Here is a 19,538-nt window from a genome sequence, read left to right as displayed (position 1 = left end):
TGTAAATCGCTTTGAGTACCAGTCGGTAGAAAAGCACAATATAAGTGCAGACCATTTAGCATTTACTAACTAATTTAATATTCTAAACCTAAAGTCAAAATTTAGCTAACATTATTCCATGGATCTAATACTTTCTAATTGCTTTACACTGAATTGATCAAGTTGACATAAATGTTATGACAGTACCACTTAACTTTAAGTATGAAATAAGTTATTATTTAGTAGCTAACTTGCATCTTTCCCCACAGGCAAGCGCAGCCTCCAGTCCCAGGTGGTATGCTATGGTGGAATGGTTACATGTGGGCTGCAGCAGCTGTCCGCTCCCTCCGACCTTTCATGCTCTCTTGATCTTTGGTCTGCAGTTCACACCTGATCAACAACGACTGCACTTCACACAGGAATTTTCCATTTACTATTTTCTGTCAGTCTCCTTAGCCCACCCCACCATACAACAGACCTCAGACCAATGGCAAGACAAGTGGTGCCCTACAGTTATGTGGCTGGCGACAGCGACACACTCACAAACACACACTCACACACGTGCACAATAGCATGCCTGGTATTTCAAATCCACTTCTATGACTCAGTTACTGTAGAGGGAATGGAGCATTACTGGTCCTCCACCCATGTTAAGTCTGGTGAGAGACACACTTTAAATTGAAGAGTTGCCCTGAAATCAACTTGACACTTTTCAAGGATTTCAAGAAAGCACACTACTACATTGGGCAATGGACGATATGGAGGAAGATGGTGGATATTTAATTGAAGACTTCCATCAGGTCCATGCATTCTGCTGGGTCGCAGAGAAAACAGGAAATGCTCCTCTGCCTCCTGGGTGGTAAGTGAGGTTGATGAGCTGAGACAAAAGGATACAGTAGACAATTAGTACCCCATCCAGGTATCTTGCCACTATTCCAACTGATATGTATGTTGTGTCTTTTTATTCACATGTTGCCAAGAATGAGGGGACGCTGATAAGAATGAATGACATAAAAGGTTATGTTCTTATAATTTCCAGAAATAACTATAGTTACCATAGGTTTAGTCTTATGGTTATTTGAGAATGGCTAGCACTGCAGCCTCACAGCTAGAAGGTTGCAGGTTTGTGTCCCTAGCTGACCGTGTCCTTTCTGTGTGGAGCTTGCATGTTCTCCCGGGTTTTCCTTAGCGGACTCCAGTTTCATTAAATATAAATTCACAGAGCTAGACTTGTCATAGAATTGGGGGCTAAAAATCTCACAAATATGCTGTCCAATCATATTGTTACTCTAGATATCCTAACTCTGGCCTCCAGTACTACTGCAAGGAACCATGGAGTTATTTTTGACCAGGATTTGTCTTTTAACTCAGATATAAAACAAATCTCTAGAAAAGCCTTTTTTTACCTATGGAACAAATTAGTAGCATCCTTTTTCAAAGTGATGCCAAAAAGGTAGTCCATGCATTTCTTACTTCTAGGTTGGACTACTGTAATTCCTTCCTTTCGGGATATCCCACTGAGTTCCTAATAAGTCTATTCAAAAATAATAATTCAAAAATGCTGCAACAAGACTGCTGACTGGAACTAGCAAGAGAGATCATATTTCAGCTTCACTAATGTCTCTCCATTGCTTTCCCATAAAATACATATAAAGCTCTAAACTGTCAAGCTCCATCATATCTAAAAAACTCATAGTGGTATGTCATCCCAGTAAACCACTTTGATCTAAGAATGCAGGCCTTCTTGTGGTTCCCAGAACCTCTAAAGCTAGAATGGGAGGTAGAGCCTTTGGCTATCAAACTCCCCTCCTGTGGAACCAGTTCCCAGTTCAGATTTGGGAAACAGACACCCTCTCCACTTTTAAGTCTAGGCTCAGGGCACTCCAATTTCCTTAAAGATAAATTTACAGAGCTAAACTTGGCAGCCTGTCCCTCAACCTTTAACAGGATAAGTAGGTATAGATATTTATTTTTCTTTTTTTTCCAGACTTTTTTGAGTAGATTTCCTCTATTACGCTTGTTATACGCTAAAACCGGTACCTATGAAAACTGTTGCAAATTTTTGTCTGCAAGTTCAATCAGCTGTAACTAGCTAATGTTCATTTACTAAATGAAGTGTCTATCTTTAGAAACAGGCCATCTACAACATGCCTGGCTAAGTAGCTGTAAGCCAATCACTAATTAAAAAATGCTGTCTTGACCCAGGTGTATTAGCCAATTACAGAGCAATATCCAATCTTCTTGAAAAAGTAGTTGCAAAGCAATTATGTGACCACCTGTAGAGGAATAATTTATTCTAAGGCTTTCAGTCAGGATTTAGAGTTCATCATAGTACAGAAACAGCACTGGTAAAAGTCACCAACTCTTGGCTTCAGATAATGGGCTAGTCTCGCAACAATTTATTACTAATGATAAATCCTCTACGTACACAATAGTTAGTTATGGAGTTCCAGAAGCCTCTGTGTTAGGACCAATACTTTTTATTTTATATTTGTCTCCTTTAGGAAACATTATTAAAAAAACACTCCATAAGTTTTCGTTGCTATGCTGATGACACCTAGCTATATCTATCTTTGGAACCAGATGAGAAAAATCTGTTAATCAAGCTTCTACCACACGTACAAGACTTGGATGTCCCACAATTTGTTACAATTGTTACTCTAGATAACCTTACTCCAGTACTACTGCAAAGAACCTTTGTTATTTTTGAGGTATTTTGACCAGGATTTGTCCTTTACCTCCCATATAAAACAAGCAACAAAATTAGTAGCATCCTGTGATGCCAAAAAGGTAGTCTATGCATTTGTTATTTCTAGGTTGGACTACTGTAATTCCCTACTTTCAGGATGCCCCAGTAACTCCCTAAAGAGCCTGCAATTAATCCAAAATGCTGCAGCAAGAGTGCTGACTGGAATTAGCAAGAGAGATCATATATCACCTTCAATAGCTTCTTTTCATTGGCTTCCCATTAAATTTAGAATAGAATTTAAAACCCTGCTTCTTACATATAAAGCTCTAAACAGTCAGGCTCCATCATATATAGAAGACCTCATAGTACCATATCATACCAGTAGGCCACTTCGATCTCAGAATGCAGGCCTACTTTGGTTCCCAGAATTTACAAAGGTAGAATGGGAGGCAGAGCCTTTAGCTATCAAGCTCCTCTCCTGTGGAACCAGCTCCGAGTTCATATTTGGGAAGCATTTGGAAACCGTCCTCTTTGATAAAGCTTATAGTAATTTACAGTCATGGGTTAGACTGCTGGGGGAGCAACCCCCGAAGCACTGAGCTCCTTTCCTCCTCTCATCCTTTTCTCCTCTCCTCTTACCTCACATTTGTCACCAATGCATTTCAGTATCTGTGTGTGTTCTTTTTCCCGTAGTTGTCGGTCTAATTCTCTTTCTTCCTCTCTCTGTCCCTTTCTGCAGGTGTCCTCAGCTTTGGAGTTTTGTGTTTTGTGTTTTGTGTTTTGTTGTGTTTTGTTGGTCTTTTCTTTTCTTTCTCCACTTTCCAGTCACCCCAACTTGTCAAGGCAGATGGCTGCCCACTCTGAGCCTAGTTTTGCAGGAGGTCTCTTCCGTTAAAAGGAGTTGTTCCCCTCCATTGTTGCTCAAGGAGGAATTTTTGGGTTTTCATCTTTATGGTCTTGACTTTATTGAATTGAATTGAATTGAATGGAAGGTAGACGTTGCTGATTGTTATACTGTATAATAGGCCTAGCTGTGTCAAACCCTGTGTTTGCATGCTATGCATTTAGATTTTCATCCCTGCTATACATTAAAAGCAGGTAGATTTTCCAAATGGTGAGTAGCCTACATCTGAGAATATTATTGACCACAGTGGCAGATAAATGATTCTAGACTTACAGTTATGTTATAACATGAGTCTCCACTATGTTTTGATAATGGGAACTCTCTTCTGTTCTCTGTCTTGGTGGATGGATTGGGTCGCATTTTTCTGTCCCAACCTGTCGTGCACCAAGGGTATGGTAAAACCTGGTCAAGCCTGACCCAAGTCTCACACAGTTGAGTTTGTGCTGTTTTTTTAATGTAGAAGCACTTGTCTAGAACAAAGAAAGTCATTATAGGCTCATCATTCTACATGGATTTATGTAGTCTGCTTAGTTTTAAACATTTATCTTATCCTACGTGACTAAACTTGACCTGAATCTGAGAAAATGTCTGTCCAAAGTTGAAACAAGCACTTGAGTACAAACGGGTCCCACTGAGCTCCACTGTCTATCTTGTCTGTGTTGGAGTTTGACACAATCAATGTTCGCAATAGCTGCTTGATTTCTTTGTGAATATTTTCAATCATTTCTCTTTGTGAATGCATTTTACATTGAGAAATAAAACCGGTTGGACTGTGCTTGTGTCTTCCAGAAAAATACTGTCAGCAGGAGGCATTTAGGGAGTGTACAGATTGTAGGTAATCCGTGTTTTAGAAACAGTCCTGCACATGCTTGGGTTTAGAGAAGAAAAGCACTTTGAATACAATTACTGAAAGTCTGTAGATTTGTTTAAAATGACTCTTTATTAAGTCAGACCTCGATCTTTTTCCAGCCTTAAATAAGTGCTATGCAGTGTTAATTTCATTAACGCAAACTATGAAAATATTCACAACCAACTTTTTATGATGAAGATGAGGCTAAAATTTAATAAAAAGTACCCAATGAAAACAAAAACTTTGAAGATATGTGAAGGCTGGACAAATGGACATGAAGAAACATCCATTAGGATTTTTTAGCATTGTAGTCTTATTTACCAACCTGTAACATGTGGAATCAAACTGTAGCTCCTCAGTAAAATAAGTAAATTAAATTAAAGTAAACTAGCTTCCGAATCATTACAGAATAGAGATGGGGTCCATGTGAACAAATAGGCATCTCTTTATGTAGATGAGAACACAACAGGTGTTGCCTCAAAACTTATATATTAAAATATATTAAGATTGAATAGAGATTGCCAAATATTAAAAGCTAAGGACAAAAATTTGACTTAACACTAAATTTAAATGTTTTTAGACTATGTTGACTAAAACTAATTTACATTTTTGTCACAAGACTAAAACTAAAACTAAATCAAATTGCCCAAATTAACACTGGTTCTATGAGAATCTAAAGCCAGTCGTTAAACAGTTTAATAACACTGTATTGTTCTATAAGTTTGAATATTTCCATGTAAAATTAATTGTCTAGGAACTTCTTATTGATATGTTCAGTATTTACTTTTTTCCCAAATTCCAATTACATTGAATTGCAACACATTCATTTTGTTAACAGAAAATGTAAAAAATTTAAAATTACAGTACATCCAGAAAGTATTCCCAGCGCTTTTTCCACATTTTGCTATGTTACAGCCTTATTTCAAAATTGATTAAATTGATTGTTCTACAAACATACCCCATAATGACAACATTAAAAAACTATTTTTGAAATCTTTTACAAACAAACTTTGAAACTTTGTTTGAAATCTTTTTCATTTATTAAAAATGAAAAAATAAAAAATAAAAAAATACATGTACATAAGTAATCACCGCCTTTGCTTAATACTTTGTTGAAGCACCTTTAGCACCAATTACAGCTTCACGTCTTTTTGAGTTCGATGCTACAAGCTTGGCACGCTTTTTTGGGGGGGGGCTTTTCCCATTCCTCTTTGCAGCACATCTCAAGCTCCACCAGGTTGGATTGGGAGCGTTGGTGCACAGCCATTATCAGATCTCTTGGGGTTCAAGTCTGGGCTCTGGCTGCGCAGCTCAAGGACTTTCACAGAGTTGTCCTGTAGCCATTACTGTGTTATCTTGGGTGTGTGCTTAGGGTCATTGTCCTGTTGATGAACACTCACCCCAGTCTGAGGTCCAGAGCGCTCTGGAACAGGTTTTCATCAAGGATGTCTCTGTACATTGCTGCATTCACCTTTCCTTCAATCCTGACTAGTCTTCAAATTCCTGCCACTGAAAAACATCTCGACATGGTCTACCACCATGCATTACTGTATTACGGATGGAATTGGCCAGGTGGTGAGCAGAGCCTGGTTTCCTCCAGACATGACAATTGGCATTTAGACCAAAGAGTTCAATCTTTTTTTCATCAGAACAGAGAATTTTGTTTGTTTTGGTCTGAAAGTCCTTCAGGCGGGCTGTCATGTGTCTTTTACTGAGGAGTGGTTTCCGTCTGGCCGTTCCGTTTCGGTCATCTCCCTGACTAAGGTCCTTCTCTGTCTCTCTTCTCTTCTCGTGTCCCATTCTAAAGGCCACTGTGCTCATTGGAACCTTCAATGCTGCAGAAAATGTTCTGTACCCTTCCACAGATCTCTGCCTCAATACAACCATGTCTCAGAGGTCTACAGACAATTCCTTGGACATCATGGCTTGGTTTGTGGTTGGACATGCACTTTTAGATGTAGGACCTTATATAGAAAGGTGTATACTTTTCCAAATCCTGTCCAATCAAATGAATTTCCCACAGGTGGACAGGCGCAGAAACGTCTCAATGATGATCAGTGGAAACAGGATACACCAGAGACCAGTTTTGAGTGTAAATGCAGATTGTTTCATTTTTTTATTTGTAATAAATTTGCAAAGATTTCAAACAAACTTCTTTCACGAATTGTTTGGGGTCTGAGACATGTTTTGACTGCAGGGCCCAGTGACATGTGTGACGTTTGTCTATAGTCACGCCGTCAACTGATGACAGAATAAATCTCCAAAATGGCTATCAATGAGTCCTTGAAATCCCAAACCAGTCAAATATAATCGCCTGATGTGTCCTCTGGGAGCAGGAGGTCACGTTTTTCTATCCATAACTAATTTCTAATAAATGACCAGTTTCCCAATCATAGTGTTCAAAGGTCAAATTGTTTGCATGCTTTTTCTATTGCCCCACATCCCAAGATTACATTTAGGCTTTTGTGTGAATGTTGAAGCTTGCTAATATGTTATAAATATTATGGAATGATGTGACCTTTTACTGTTTTACTGTTACTTTGGTATTATTTTTTTATTTTATTTAATTGCATTTATTTTTTTTAGGAAAATTACATGCACAGCTATCATTGGTACATAAACCTTCAAAACTCTTAAATGGTAAATAGTCGCTTACATAGTGCTTTTATCCAAAGAGCTTTACAAAGTTGATTCCCATTCACACACACACACACACACACACCAATTGCAGTGGCTGCCATGCAAGGTGCTCAACTGACCCACGGGGAGCAACTTGGGGTTCAGTGTTTTGCCCAAGGACACTTCAACATGTAGCCAGGAGCAGGGATCAAGCCACTGACCCTGTGGTCCACGGACGACTGCCTTTACCAACTGAGCTACAGCCGCCAACTCTTAAAATCACCTTAGAAAAATCAGTTCAAATATGACATATTATGTATGTGATAAGGTTATTAACAAACTTGTATAACAACCATTTGCTGCTATGGTTTTAATTCAAACTTGCTACAATGACAATGATTACAGTTTTTTAGGGCTTTAAATTCTCTGTCTGTTAAGTAAAAAAAGGACTATGGATACGGTTGTAGTGACATTTCTCTCTGACCAATCCAGTCTAATGTTTTTTCTTTAAAGCTGTAGACAGGGGGACTGTGGCCCAGATAGGGTACAGTGGTCATCCACCAATCCCACAGTTGTTGGTTCGATCCCCAGCTTCTCTGGTCAGATGTCGAAGATCTTGAGCAAGACACTGAACCCCAACTTAGTTGCTCCCAGAGTTTTGGCCAGCTACAAAGAAGCTTCCGCATTGTTGTGTGAATGAGAAGCAGTGTAAAGCGCTTCAAGTAAATGCAGACCATTTACCATTTAGTAACAGCATTCAACACCTTAGTTACTGCAACCAAAAACGACCAAAACTGGTGTCGATACGCTCTTCTGCATCAGGGCCACAGCAACTTTTGTTCATTTGTAATGAATTGCACTCTCTATCAGAGACTCCACAAGGATAATGTTAGCTTATTAGTCTGTGAGTTAAAACTTAACTACAACTGGATAATGCAGCAAGATGGTGACACCAAGTGTAAGAATAAGTTGACCTCAGAATGTAGTTGTAGAGTGTAAGCTCATAGGGTGGTTCCATTTCATTTCGATAAATTGCATTTTGCCTTTTTGTTGATAGTATATCATGGTATATATGCATGGAAAGAGAAGAAATCAGGAGAAGAAATCAATGCTCTTTACAACAGCCTCTGTTTTCACAAAGGGATCTCGCTTTGTCCTGACCTTGCATTTAACCCTGTCAGATATGAGCCTACAGCATGTTCATTGCTCATTGACATTTTGCTCATTAAAAATAACGCAGATGCAGGGCCCTGTCTGACTCTGTAGTCCCCAAGTAAGTACAGAGTGCTTCACTATTTTCATTACTCCCAACTTCACCTAACCCTTCCTCTATGTCAGTGTCTGCTGCTCTGAGAAGGGCAGTTGTGTGAGTCACTTTATTAGTTTTGAAGTCTGACATGTTTCAGCTTCCTGGCCTGTAGATGAAGCTCTCAGAGCCTGTCTGCAACTGGTGAATGTTAATCATGGATTAGCAAATTGGGTTTCACCTGTCGGAAACCCCAGAGCTCAGGCACTCAGAGGGATTTGCAGAGTCTGATCCCCCCTACAATGTTGTCTGTCACCTATTAGCTCCCACATATCCTCAAGTTATTTACACATATCAGTCTGACTTGCAATGCATTTTAGGCATCTGTACTAGGGATGACCAGATACCATTTTTTCCCAGACTGAGTACAAGTATTTACATTTGAGTACTTGCTGACACTGAGTACTGATACAAGTTCAGCTGTTGTGCTGCTTATGAAGACCTTCAAAGACTGAACTTAAATACTGTCACTGATTCTTATTCTTTGACTGTATCAAAGGATCACATGCCTGACAACTGGAAGATATGTAAACAATAAAAATGCACGTGTGTTCTTCTAAAACAAATATGCAGCATCTTCTTTTTGTGAAATTGAGTAACTTTTGCTGAAAAGTACACAAAGAAAAAAAAACAGTAAAAGCAATTTGAGGTGAAATCCTGGATGGAGAGTTGTAGATAGCAATGACTGTGGGTTCTATAGAGAAAATAAAATCAAAGTGAACTAAAAGTGAAGTTCTAGTTATTGTACAATGTCAGTGGTAAATATTTTTTAATTTAAAATAATCTTGAAAAAAATGAGAATGACTGTTAGCAAATAGATCTTAAGATTTAGCAGAGCAAAGCTTGGATTTACTTTTGTCATTGTCTCTTATATCTTAAAACACCACCAAACCACAGACTTTGTTCCAGCTTTCACCTGGACCTGATACCAGATACTGGCATAGGTATTGAAATATCAATAATCTTTACAAATTATAACACTTACTGCAGATTTACAGTTTTGCAAATTGACTGCGTTTGTCCTTATATAATACAAATGTATTGGGTGCTGATCACATTAGGGTGCCTGGTATGTGTGCACAATAGTGTTTGTGTGTGGCTGTGTTCAAAGGGTTTGCAGGGCAACACTCATTATGGATAAAGGGGGTGGGGAAACTAGTACAAATTTATTGCCTGTGTCAGCTGTGTCAAATTTGGCAAGCTCAAATGGTCAGCTTGCAAATGGCAGGGGAATACCTTAGGGTCAGCAGCCTTAGTAATAAGCATAGAGTTGTACATTTTCACCTCTGTAAAACTAAAGTGCTCATCTAAAAAATGCTCAAAGTAAATGAACAGATGACTTTTATGTTCATATTTTTAGCCTAACATTCCTTGGCTGCTGAATCAGTAAACTGAAAGCAGTAAAGACTGACCTGATTGTGGGCTTGGGTGGTGTGAAGAACAAGAAGAGCTCTGCTGCTGATGAGGTGCAGGCTGCTTGTCCAAGTGAATCCTACAGCCCTTTTTTTTTTCTTTTTTCTTTTCTCTACGTTTGATGATTCATAAAGAAGACCACCCACTTTCTGAACCCTTGCCTCTATTTTTGCAGGGTCAGAAAGAGTGACCAGTTGCTCTTTATTTTTACGATGTGGTCAGAGCTGTTTGGAGACCACCAGTTCTACATTCACTTGCCACTGGAGTTACAATGGCCCCAAGAAAGACCCTGGCTGTATGGGAAATGTCTTTAATTCTTTTGAAATGTTGCAAACATGTACTATGAAAAATGGAATTATATGACTGTTAAGAACTAAGGGAAGGATAAATAGAGACAGATCACTAAAGGCAGAAACACACCAACCTAACATCAGAGAACACGGAGGGCTGACTGTTGCCCTTAACTGGGCCAATATAAAAGACACTTGAAAATGCAGCAAAGATTAGAGCCAAGGGCCAAGCAGATATGTTTTGTGTATGAGTGAGAGGAAAAAACTATCTATACCTGCAGAAAGTGGTGACAGTAACCTGAAGCAAAACACACAAGTCAATGGGGAAGTGGAAATAAACAAACAAAAAAATCTAAACACATGTTTTGACTTTGTGGGCTGAGTGCAGAGTAATATGGCAAAAATTGTGATATTTTTTATTATTTTTTATTCAGCTTGACTTTGCTTGTCAAGCTGACTGATAAAATAAAAATGCAACCGAGTAAGTTAGAAGTTAGCCCCGAGAATTCACAGGGTGAAGTTATTGGGGTCCTTCTGGATAAGATGAAAGACATCTAGGAAATTTACGACCTGAAGGAGCCATTTAAAAAGCCCGGTAAAATATGCAACCCAATAAAGCATATAACAAACTGAAGTGTACTGTATACTACATGTAATGGAATTCTGGAAAGTACTTTAAACACTGATTCTGAGGTCTTGTTACTAACAAAACAAAGAGGATTTTGAGCAAATACATTCCAGCAACTTGAAGAAGTGATCAAAGGACAAAAAAGTAACTTGCTGTACCAAATGAAGGAATTATCTCTGGGTTTTCATAGGAGAGAGTTAGATGTAACCTGAGAGAAACAGGTGAATTCATTTGGTGTGCAGTGATTCTATCATAAGGGGAGAAGGAGAACTACAGTATGCTCCTTGTCTTTGGATGGAATGAATGAAAGTGGCTGACGTGAGTTATTTTCCTATCTTGCGTTGTGAAAACATCAAATGGATGTGCAGATGTGGAGTTTTTCCAGGCGCATGCAGCTTGAAGTAGCTCCCTGGGAATATTACCAGCTGAGGTTATATATTTCATCTCACAGGGTAAGTTGTTGGGATCCCTCTGGAAGAGCTGGAGGACATCTAGGCAACCTTATTTAGCCTGATGCAACTGTCAATAAGCTAATTGATGGAAATGGATGCAAAAGAATAGATGACCAATGTTCACCATTTGGTGTGTGGGAGAAATGGGAGCACTGAGAGAAATCCCTCAGCAAACAAACCTTAGTGACCCCCTAATTTTTCTCCTGTTGGCTTTGGCTGAAACACAGGACTCCTGGTCTGTGCTGAAACCCTGTTCTCCTCAGCCATCTCCACAGCTGGGCTCTGTCCATCTTGCCTGCATCTCCAAACTGCACTTGTCTAGATGGGAGTATGTGTAGCATTAGTACCGGACACAGATTTTAGACAGGGAGCTCTGTCAGCTATGTTGTGTTAGCATTTTGTGTCTGACATGTCATAAATATGAATGATCATGCAGCCAACATTCACATCTTAAATAAAAAGAGATGTGTTTTAGTGTAACTTGTAAATAGATTCTGCTGGTGCTTCTATTGAGCTGTGGCATTTTTTCTTCTCTTCTCTTCTTTACGTGTTAACAGCAGAGTCACAGATCTGTGAAGACAGAAGCTAGTGCGAAGGTACTGTCATAATTGGTGTTTGACTTTGTGCATTAAACCTTGTATTGTTCTATTACTTCTCTTCTTCTCTATCCCTTGGATATCTCCACTCTGTGTTTCTCTGTCTCTGGTTCTCTCGATTTGTACTCTGTTTTTCGCTATTGCATTGTGAACTGGATCTCGAATTATTGGACTGCATTGTTTGTTCTCCCTCTGTTCCCGCTCCTGACTCAGCAGCTCTCCCCCTCCCCTCTTTACCGGACCAAGCGGCGGATGCCAACTACTGCCTTCTCCTTCCACCTCCCATCACCTGGTGCCTACAGCAGTATATTGTGCAGTATATTTATCATCTACCTTCTTATATTCCTAATCTGCATTGCACCGACCTGCTTCTAACCGACCTCTTCTGTCTTCTCTTTTCAGATCCCGGTTGACCATCACCTCACCACCTGATGATCACCCACACCCCTTGCACTTCCCTTTTTTTTCTTTTTTTTTGTGAAAATGAACTCTTTAAGCTGTCTGGAGGTCTGGTCATTTAACTGGGTTCTTCTAGGACAGGATTCTGCCGACTGATCCGATCATTTGTATTGCACCTGCCAATTTAGTGTCAGTTTACTCTCACACACACACACACTTATCTACTGTATCTCTTCTCCCTATTTATAATTTTTATTATTAGTACAAGGCTTTTGAAAGTAACATAAATATAACCACCTTTGCAGTTTTATCCCACCTTTGGTGGAGTGGTCGGGGCTGCTGCATCACAGCTAGAAGGTTGTGTTGCCAACTGTGGACCGTGTGTAGTTTGCATTTCCTCCGTGTGCTTATGTGGGTTTCCTCTGAGTACTCTAGTTTCCTACCACAGTCCAAAGACATGCATGTTAGGTTAATTGGTGACTTTGAATTGTACATGGTTGAATGGTTGTGTGTCTCTCTGCCTTGACATAGACTGGTGACCTATCCATGGTGGACCCTGCCACTCACCCTTTGACAGCTGGGATAGGCATCTGCAAGCCTATACAGGATAAGTGGTTACAGATAGTTCATGGATGGATTTTTTTATCCTTAGTTATTACTACTATTAACTAAGACACTAATTGAACTATCATTGAACAATCAATTATTAAGTTGGCCAGTTTACTGTATCACTGTTGTCAGTTTATTCATAATCATACTTAACTGGTTATAATGCTTCACATATAGTATGAACATGCTCCTCACATCTTTTGTACACATAAACTTAGATTTCCAGATGGTGACAAGACTGCATTATCACACGATCGGTAGCTTTCGGCTCGTCCCTTCAGCGGTTGCCACATTGGAGCGTGTTCCACAAGCTGATTTGGCACGAGTTTTTACTCAAAAAAAAAAAAACAAAGCAAAGCTTATATTGGGACTGGCACCAAGGTGGCCCATGGGGGTTGGGCGGGGCCACACCTGGCAGGGTGGGATTCCATCCTGTGGCCTTGTATATCACTACACAATGCTCTACCACTGATCCACCAGGCCCCCACTAGTCTGCATTATAATATGAACCCTCTCTTTCACCCACATAAACACACACACATTTCCTGGAGCAGGCACCCAGCTGTCAAATCCTGACCCGGCCCTCTCACTACACATCAGTCACATCACTAAATGCAGTATTTACCTTTCTGAAAAAACACTGACTGGAGGAGTAGTGACTGACAGATTAATGGCTGGATGGTATTTTACAGTTAAAAATGACAAGTGACCACTAAGTGTAGTCAATAGCTGCTGGCGCTTCCAGTCATAGAGGCCTAACTGCCTGCACAGATTGTGTGGTGGGGTCAAGAGAATGAAAGAAGGGCAAGATGTAAAGGCACTTGAAGCTTCATGTTACACTGTTGTTAGTGGTCACAAAATCAGCCTCATCTGAAATCAGAAGCTACAAACTACAGACAGTACATGCAATTCTAACTCATATCATTTCCTCTGTATGTGAATGGTTCTGAGGAGGAAGAGGAAATATGGTTTCCTGCTCATCACGTAAAGTAAAACAGGCCTTTTGTCCACATGATTTGCTTTGAGATTCTTTTTGTATGAGCTGAGAGTGTGACATAAGATAAAAGGGAGTGGTGAGGGTTAGGAGGCAATGTTTTCCTTAACACCTAATCAACACACCCATAAAATGTCATTAGGTTGCTGCCTCTAACTATAATCCAACTGTAATAATCTGCATTAAAGGCAATCAGAGAGCTGGTCCTTAAGGACATTTTTACTACAACCATCAGACTCCTTTATTTACTTTTTTTTTTCTATTGAACTTTATAATTTAAATGTGAAATTAAACTTTTTTCAGCTTTATCAAAGAATTTAAGTTATTTTTTATTTTTATCTACATATGTGTGTTTAATAATCATCGTTAGTGTCCCGTTGTTGTGCCCACCCACTATAGGAAGCTTTCAGGGAGGGACTTTGCCTTTCAACATTTAACCAGTGAGCAGCTTGAAGACAGTGAGACAGAGGGCTTTTCAAAACTGGAAAGAATCTATGCAGAGCTACACTTTTCTCACTTTTCATTGGGGTTTAATAATGGATGTATCTGCTTCTGATGCGCTTCGCGGAGCTTGTGAGGAGCTCTTCATCCCTCTGGCTGCTATGTCAGGTTTTTGATCAATGTTGGGACGTTGAAGCACACACTTTGCCTATGTGAATGGACAAGTTAGGACTGCATATGCAACACTGTGGGATCTCAGTTGGATTTATTTACCGGAGCCTTTCTGGATTTATCTGCCTCCAGAAGCCCTTGTTTTTGCTCGTGAAATAAAGAGAAGGATGTATGGAATGAACCAGCGCTGTATCTATATGTAAGGAGACGTACAGAGGTGTACACTCACTATATGGTGCATCTACATGACTTCTCGATTTTAAGCAGTCTTGTTTTAATAACAAGTATGTCTTGTTGCCTCTGCAGATCATTTCATTTTTTCGTGCTGTGGTTCCATGCCCAGGTAAGCGCATTTATTGTTTTTTGTTTTTGTTTTTTAATAGGCCTATTTAAAACAAAGTTCTTTAAAAGTGGGAATAATGAAATTGCATCAAAGCACTCACTTTCTGAATATCGTATTTATTTCATACATTCATATCTGGAGTAGTATTAGTTTTACTCAGAGAATGGGCTATACTTTAATTTATCCCAGATTAGAAAGAAAAAAATTACGTATTTTATTTTTCCCTTTAAAAAAGGGGGAGAATCACCCGTCTCCTAATTTTAACCAGTATGTGAGGACGCAGGGCGCAGTAACGGACCAGCTCAGCCGCAAACAGGTTCGGATCTACCAGCTCTACAGCCGCACCAGCGGGAAACACGTCCAGATCCAGGGCAAAAGGGTGACCGCCACAGCTGAGGATGGTAATATGTACGGTAAGCATCTGGTTATGGAACTAAAGCGTAATATGTCACCCTGCTGTAACATAGCTAGAGAATAAACAATCTCTATGGCTGAAGGGTTTAATTCTACGCAGTGAAAAATATAAAAAACGGTTGTTTTTTTTTTAGTTTTAACTGGATTATAGTCGGAGTACGAAACCTTTTTGGTTGGTTATCCAACAAAATCAGAATTTATTTCTCCTGTAATGCGGATTTGAAAATACAGTCTTAACTTTTTCTAAAGCAGTCGATGTTATATGATGAGCTTTTATAATGAAGCAAGTTGCTGAGTAGTTATGTTTAATGCTATAGCAGGAGAGGCTCAGCATAGAGCTACTTTTTAGATGGATATTTGCGTTTTACTAGCTCTTGGTAAACAGATAATTTGCTCACATTCGTGTCCTTTCACGTATTGGGAAATTATCTTAGACAGTGCTCTGCTCCGTTTAGGAATAAATTACACAAAACATTTAGAGATTCAGAGTATAATGAAAAATTTGGAATGAAAAATGTTTAGTCCCTGACACTATTCTTGTTGGGGACTGATGACTTCAGGCACAACAGCAGTTTCACCTCCATCCTGCTTGTCCCTCCCTCTGTGAGGTGTATTTAGGCTTATATGTTAATCGAGCCTCCCTGCTGCATCTATGATGACATCGTCTGGCGAATTAACAGCTGATTAGGACAAGACCTTTATCTCTATACCCTAATACACAATGCTATTGTAATGCCAATGGCCAAAGTTAACTGCAGGTAAAAATGATGCATATTCGGCTGACTATGCAGCTCTTTAATGTTCAGTGAAAACATTTGTCATCATTTGTTGTAATCATTTGTTTTTATAAGGTAATTTGAAAAAGCTTATCTTGTCTTTAGCGTCTTATTGTCAGCAGTGTCTGTAGCTTCAGCTCATCAGAAGTATTGCAAAAGAGACACTTCACCTATTCAATTATGAATAGTAAAAAAAAACAAGACCAATCTCATAACAATATAACAATATAACAATTCTCTCATTTTCTGTCAGCTCGCCTGTTTGTTGAGACAGATACATTTGGCAGTCGAGTGAGGATAAGAGGTGCTGAAAGTGGCTGCTATCTCTGCATGAACCGGAAGGGAAAACTTGTTGGAAAGGTACAGTATATTTCTGGACATGTTTGCTTATATGGACTTCACTTATCAAAAGTGTAGAAACAGTTATCATTTAGTCCTGTAACAACATTAAGTTAAAACCAAATTATATTGTTATGGTAATAATAAGCAGTTTAAAGTAGGTATCAAATAATTATTGGAAATTCAGGGAAAATAATATGAAATATCTTTGCACGCAGCATGTTGACTCAAAAGCTGTCAAGTCACCATGTTATTAAAAAGGGTGTTAAAATCGATACAAGGATTTGGGAGAGTCTTCTATTGTGATGTCCATCCATCTATCCTTTCCTCCACCCTGTGGAGACTTTCTCTGTCTTTGTACAATGTCATAGTCACAGTCACTCATGCTTCTACTATGGCCAATAGATGAACATAATGAACTATAATATAATGAACGTAGAAAAGTATAATAAATATAATATATATAATATAAAAAAAGAAACTTGTAGGAACAAAGCACTAAATCTATAAAATGTAAATGATCAGTGTGTTTCTGGCCTCACGTCCACTAAAATACACACTGCAGCTACACTAAAACTTTAGCCTGTTGTCAGTCTAATAACATGTCAGTGACCCCATGACATGATGTACTGGAAAAAAGGAACCATCAGAGGTCTGAGTGATACTAAGATTTTTCGGCTGCAACTAACAATGATGAGAGGAAAGTAACATCCCATAATACAGTGCCTGTGCATTCAGTCATAAGTCAATTTGCCACTTCCTTCATGGAAATGGAAAACATGGGTCCACATATCTCACTGACATAATAAGCCATAAATCCATTTCTCACCACGGTTTAGATGAGCTGAAGGTGTGGCTGCTGTAACAGCTGTTAAGAGGGAGTAAAAAAAAGACTTCACTACAAGAAAGACTCACACTGCCAAATTAACATGACACAGGATGAAGTTCTGAACTCAAAACTGCTGGGTAGCTCCCACACTCTATATTTAAAACAAAACCTGATGATTCCATACCATTAAAGAACTATAGTACAGATTTACAGGTTGCAATTAGCTCTTGGTTTACATGGAAAAACAGAATTTACTGAAGAAATTAATCATTTTGTTATTGAAACTTAGCCTTATATATTTACTTGCCAAAAGTTAGATGGGAAGATCAATACTAAGTATAAGTAATACTAATAAGTTCTTTACAGTAAATATAAGCTTAGAATAGCCAGTCGGGAGACAGGTGGAAATCCTGAGCCTGGCTGTGTCTAAAGTTAACTAAACCGATTTCCCTATTTTGTCACTTGTAGTGTAAAAAAAAATCCACGACAGTCAAACAGTTCGACCCTGAAATCCAAGGATAATTTTGGTTGTAGTGTATATGAACAAATCACACTACATGCTGTATGTAATGCAGTCTGTGTATGTCCACATTTAAAACAAGCACACTTTCTGTCTCCTCCTGCAGCCCAACGGCGGGAGCAGGGATTGTATCTTCACAGAGATAGTACTAGAGAACAATTACACAGCCTTCCAGAATGCCAAGTATGAAGGCTGGTATGTGGCTTTCACCAGGAAAGGAAGGCCCATCAAAGCTTCAAGGACGAGAGAGAACCAGAGAGAGGTCCATTTCATCAAGAGGCTACACAACAGCCCGCCTCCTTTCCCCAACATGGACCAAAGCAAACACTTTGAGTTCATCCGATTTCCAGCCACACATAGAGCAAAGCGTAACAGGAAATCACGTAAATCACCCAGCCAAAGAAATGGACTGATGCCAGCTGTGATATAGAGTGAACCAGATACAATTTTATTTTTGTATATTTTTGAGAGGTAAAATGTGGTTAAAATGTCAAATATGATCATATGTATATATTTAAAGAGAGCAAAGCAGATGGCTTATATTTAATTATCCTGTGTATGGGATGATGGAGGGGGATGAAGAGAAATAATGACTAAAGTTAAACTTTATTACTAAAGTGCTTAAAATGTTTTTGTTATTTATTGTTATTACCACCTTTTAAATCAGATGATTGTGTGATTTTGTGATTTGGGGTAAATATTGTATACTTTTGAGATAAAAAAAAAATGGAAAACTAGAGCTCCAAGAATTTGAATTTTTGCATTAACATTAAACCGATTCATACTAACACACTTACATTTACATTTACTTAGCTTTACTTTAGCTTTTATCCAAAGCGACTTACAAGTTAGGTACAAGGCAAGCAAAAATCTAAAAACATCAAAGCAAAGTACTATCAGAAAAGTCTTTACATTTCATGAGAGTTCATGAAGTTTTTTTTTTTATGGATTCACATGCATAGGAAGTGGGAATGAGTTTGTTGTTTCAAATCTACAATAAAACCACAGTAGATTCAGATCTCTTTTGTATCATATAGTATACAGACGTATCTTTATTCAATCAGCCTCTATTATTTTCTGTTGTTGTTGCATGGGTCACACAAAAAATGTAAACATCATGGATAATATCTAACAGTTTCAATGTCCAATAGTAGATCCTGTTAAGTGGTAGATGTGTTACATTGTACTGTACTATGCTGTACTAAATAAGAGCAGATAACAAATTAGAATGAAGCCATGAAGCCATGAAGCCAAGCCGTTTTTCAGAATCAAGGATGAGACAATATTAGAACAAAATAGTAGATTTTTGCTCAGGATTAACTTGAGGCTATAACCCACCAAATGATTAACTTAACAAGTTCAAAGCATATTAACAAACTGTACAGCAACTGTAGACTTCATTCAAACACCAATCCTCATGCCACAAATCACATAGATTGCATTTGATCTTTGTGTTTCCAGGACTAATAGAGTGTTTTGACAGATCAAAACACTATTTGGAATTCAGCCAAACGTTGTAGCTGTTTTAATAAACTTGGCAAAGATAGAGAGCCCGAGTCTTAGATTGAATTACCAGTGATTGCAGGAAGTGTGTCTGTGATCATGTGAATCTATTTTTACCACAATGACAGGAAAACATTTGATAACAGGTTGTTGGGAGCACACCACAACCAATTCTGTTCCATCTCATATCTTCCCATTTGTGACTTGATTATGAGTTTTAAAGGGCCCCTCTGCGTTTTCTTAATGAGTCATGTTAACAAAGGATTTTCATCAGCATTAAATCTTATTGACTTTTTATTTGTATTAATATTCTACATTGAGAATGCCTATTTTATTAATTCCTTATATACTCAGCAGGTTTGTAATCTATTATTTTATTCCCATTCTTCTATATTATTTCTTTACTACCTATGTGGTAACATACAGTACACAAGTACACAAATGAAACATCAGGCACAAAATGGCATTTGAATG

At 38.6% G+C, this 19,538-nt stretch overlaps 1 protein-coding gene across 3 annotated transcripts in view; it reads left to right on the top strand.

Moving 5' to 3' along the window:
- The window catches only part of fgf17 (fibroblast growth factor 17), a 35,741-nt gene extending 17,202 nt beyond the window's left edge, over positions 1 to 18,539 (top strand). The window contains exons 2-7 of one of the 3 annotated variants that reach the window (XM_067520577.1): positions 249 to 12,037; positions 12,129 to 14,539; positions 14,647 to 14,683; positions 14,952 to 15,096; positions 16,127 to 16,233; positions 17,668 to 18,539. In XM_067520577.1, coding sequence (XP_067376678.1) covers positions 14,508 to 14,539; positions 14,647 to 14,683; positions 14,952 to 15,096; positions 16,127 to 16,233; positions 17,668 to 17,991 — 645 coding nt within the window. In that variant the 5' untranslated portion in view covers positions 249 to 12,037; positions 12,129 to 14,507 and the 3' untranslated portion in view covers positions 17,992 to 18,539. Of the gene's footprint in view, positions 1 to 248; positions 12,038 to 12,128; positions 14,540 to 14,646; positions 14,684 to 14,918; positions 15,097 to 16,126; positions 16,234 to 17,667 lie in introns of those variants that run through there. The other 2 variants (XM_067520576.1, XM_067520575.1) reach the window with 2 other exon arrangements.
- The last annotated feature ends 999 nt before the right edge of the window (positions 18,540 to 19,538 follow it).

The sequence above is a fragment of the Channa argus genome, chromosome 11 (genome assembly GCF_033026475.1).
Source record: "Channa argus isolate prfri chromosome 11, Channa argus male v1.0, whole genome shotgun sequence".
NCBI lineage: Eukaryota > Metazoa > Chordata > Actinopteri > Anabantiformes > Channidae > Channa > Channa argus.
This window is presented reverse-complemented; position numbering and strand designations above follow the sequence as displayed.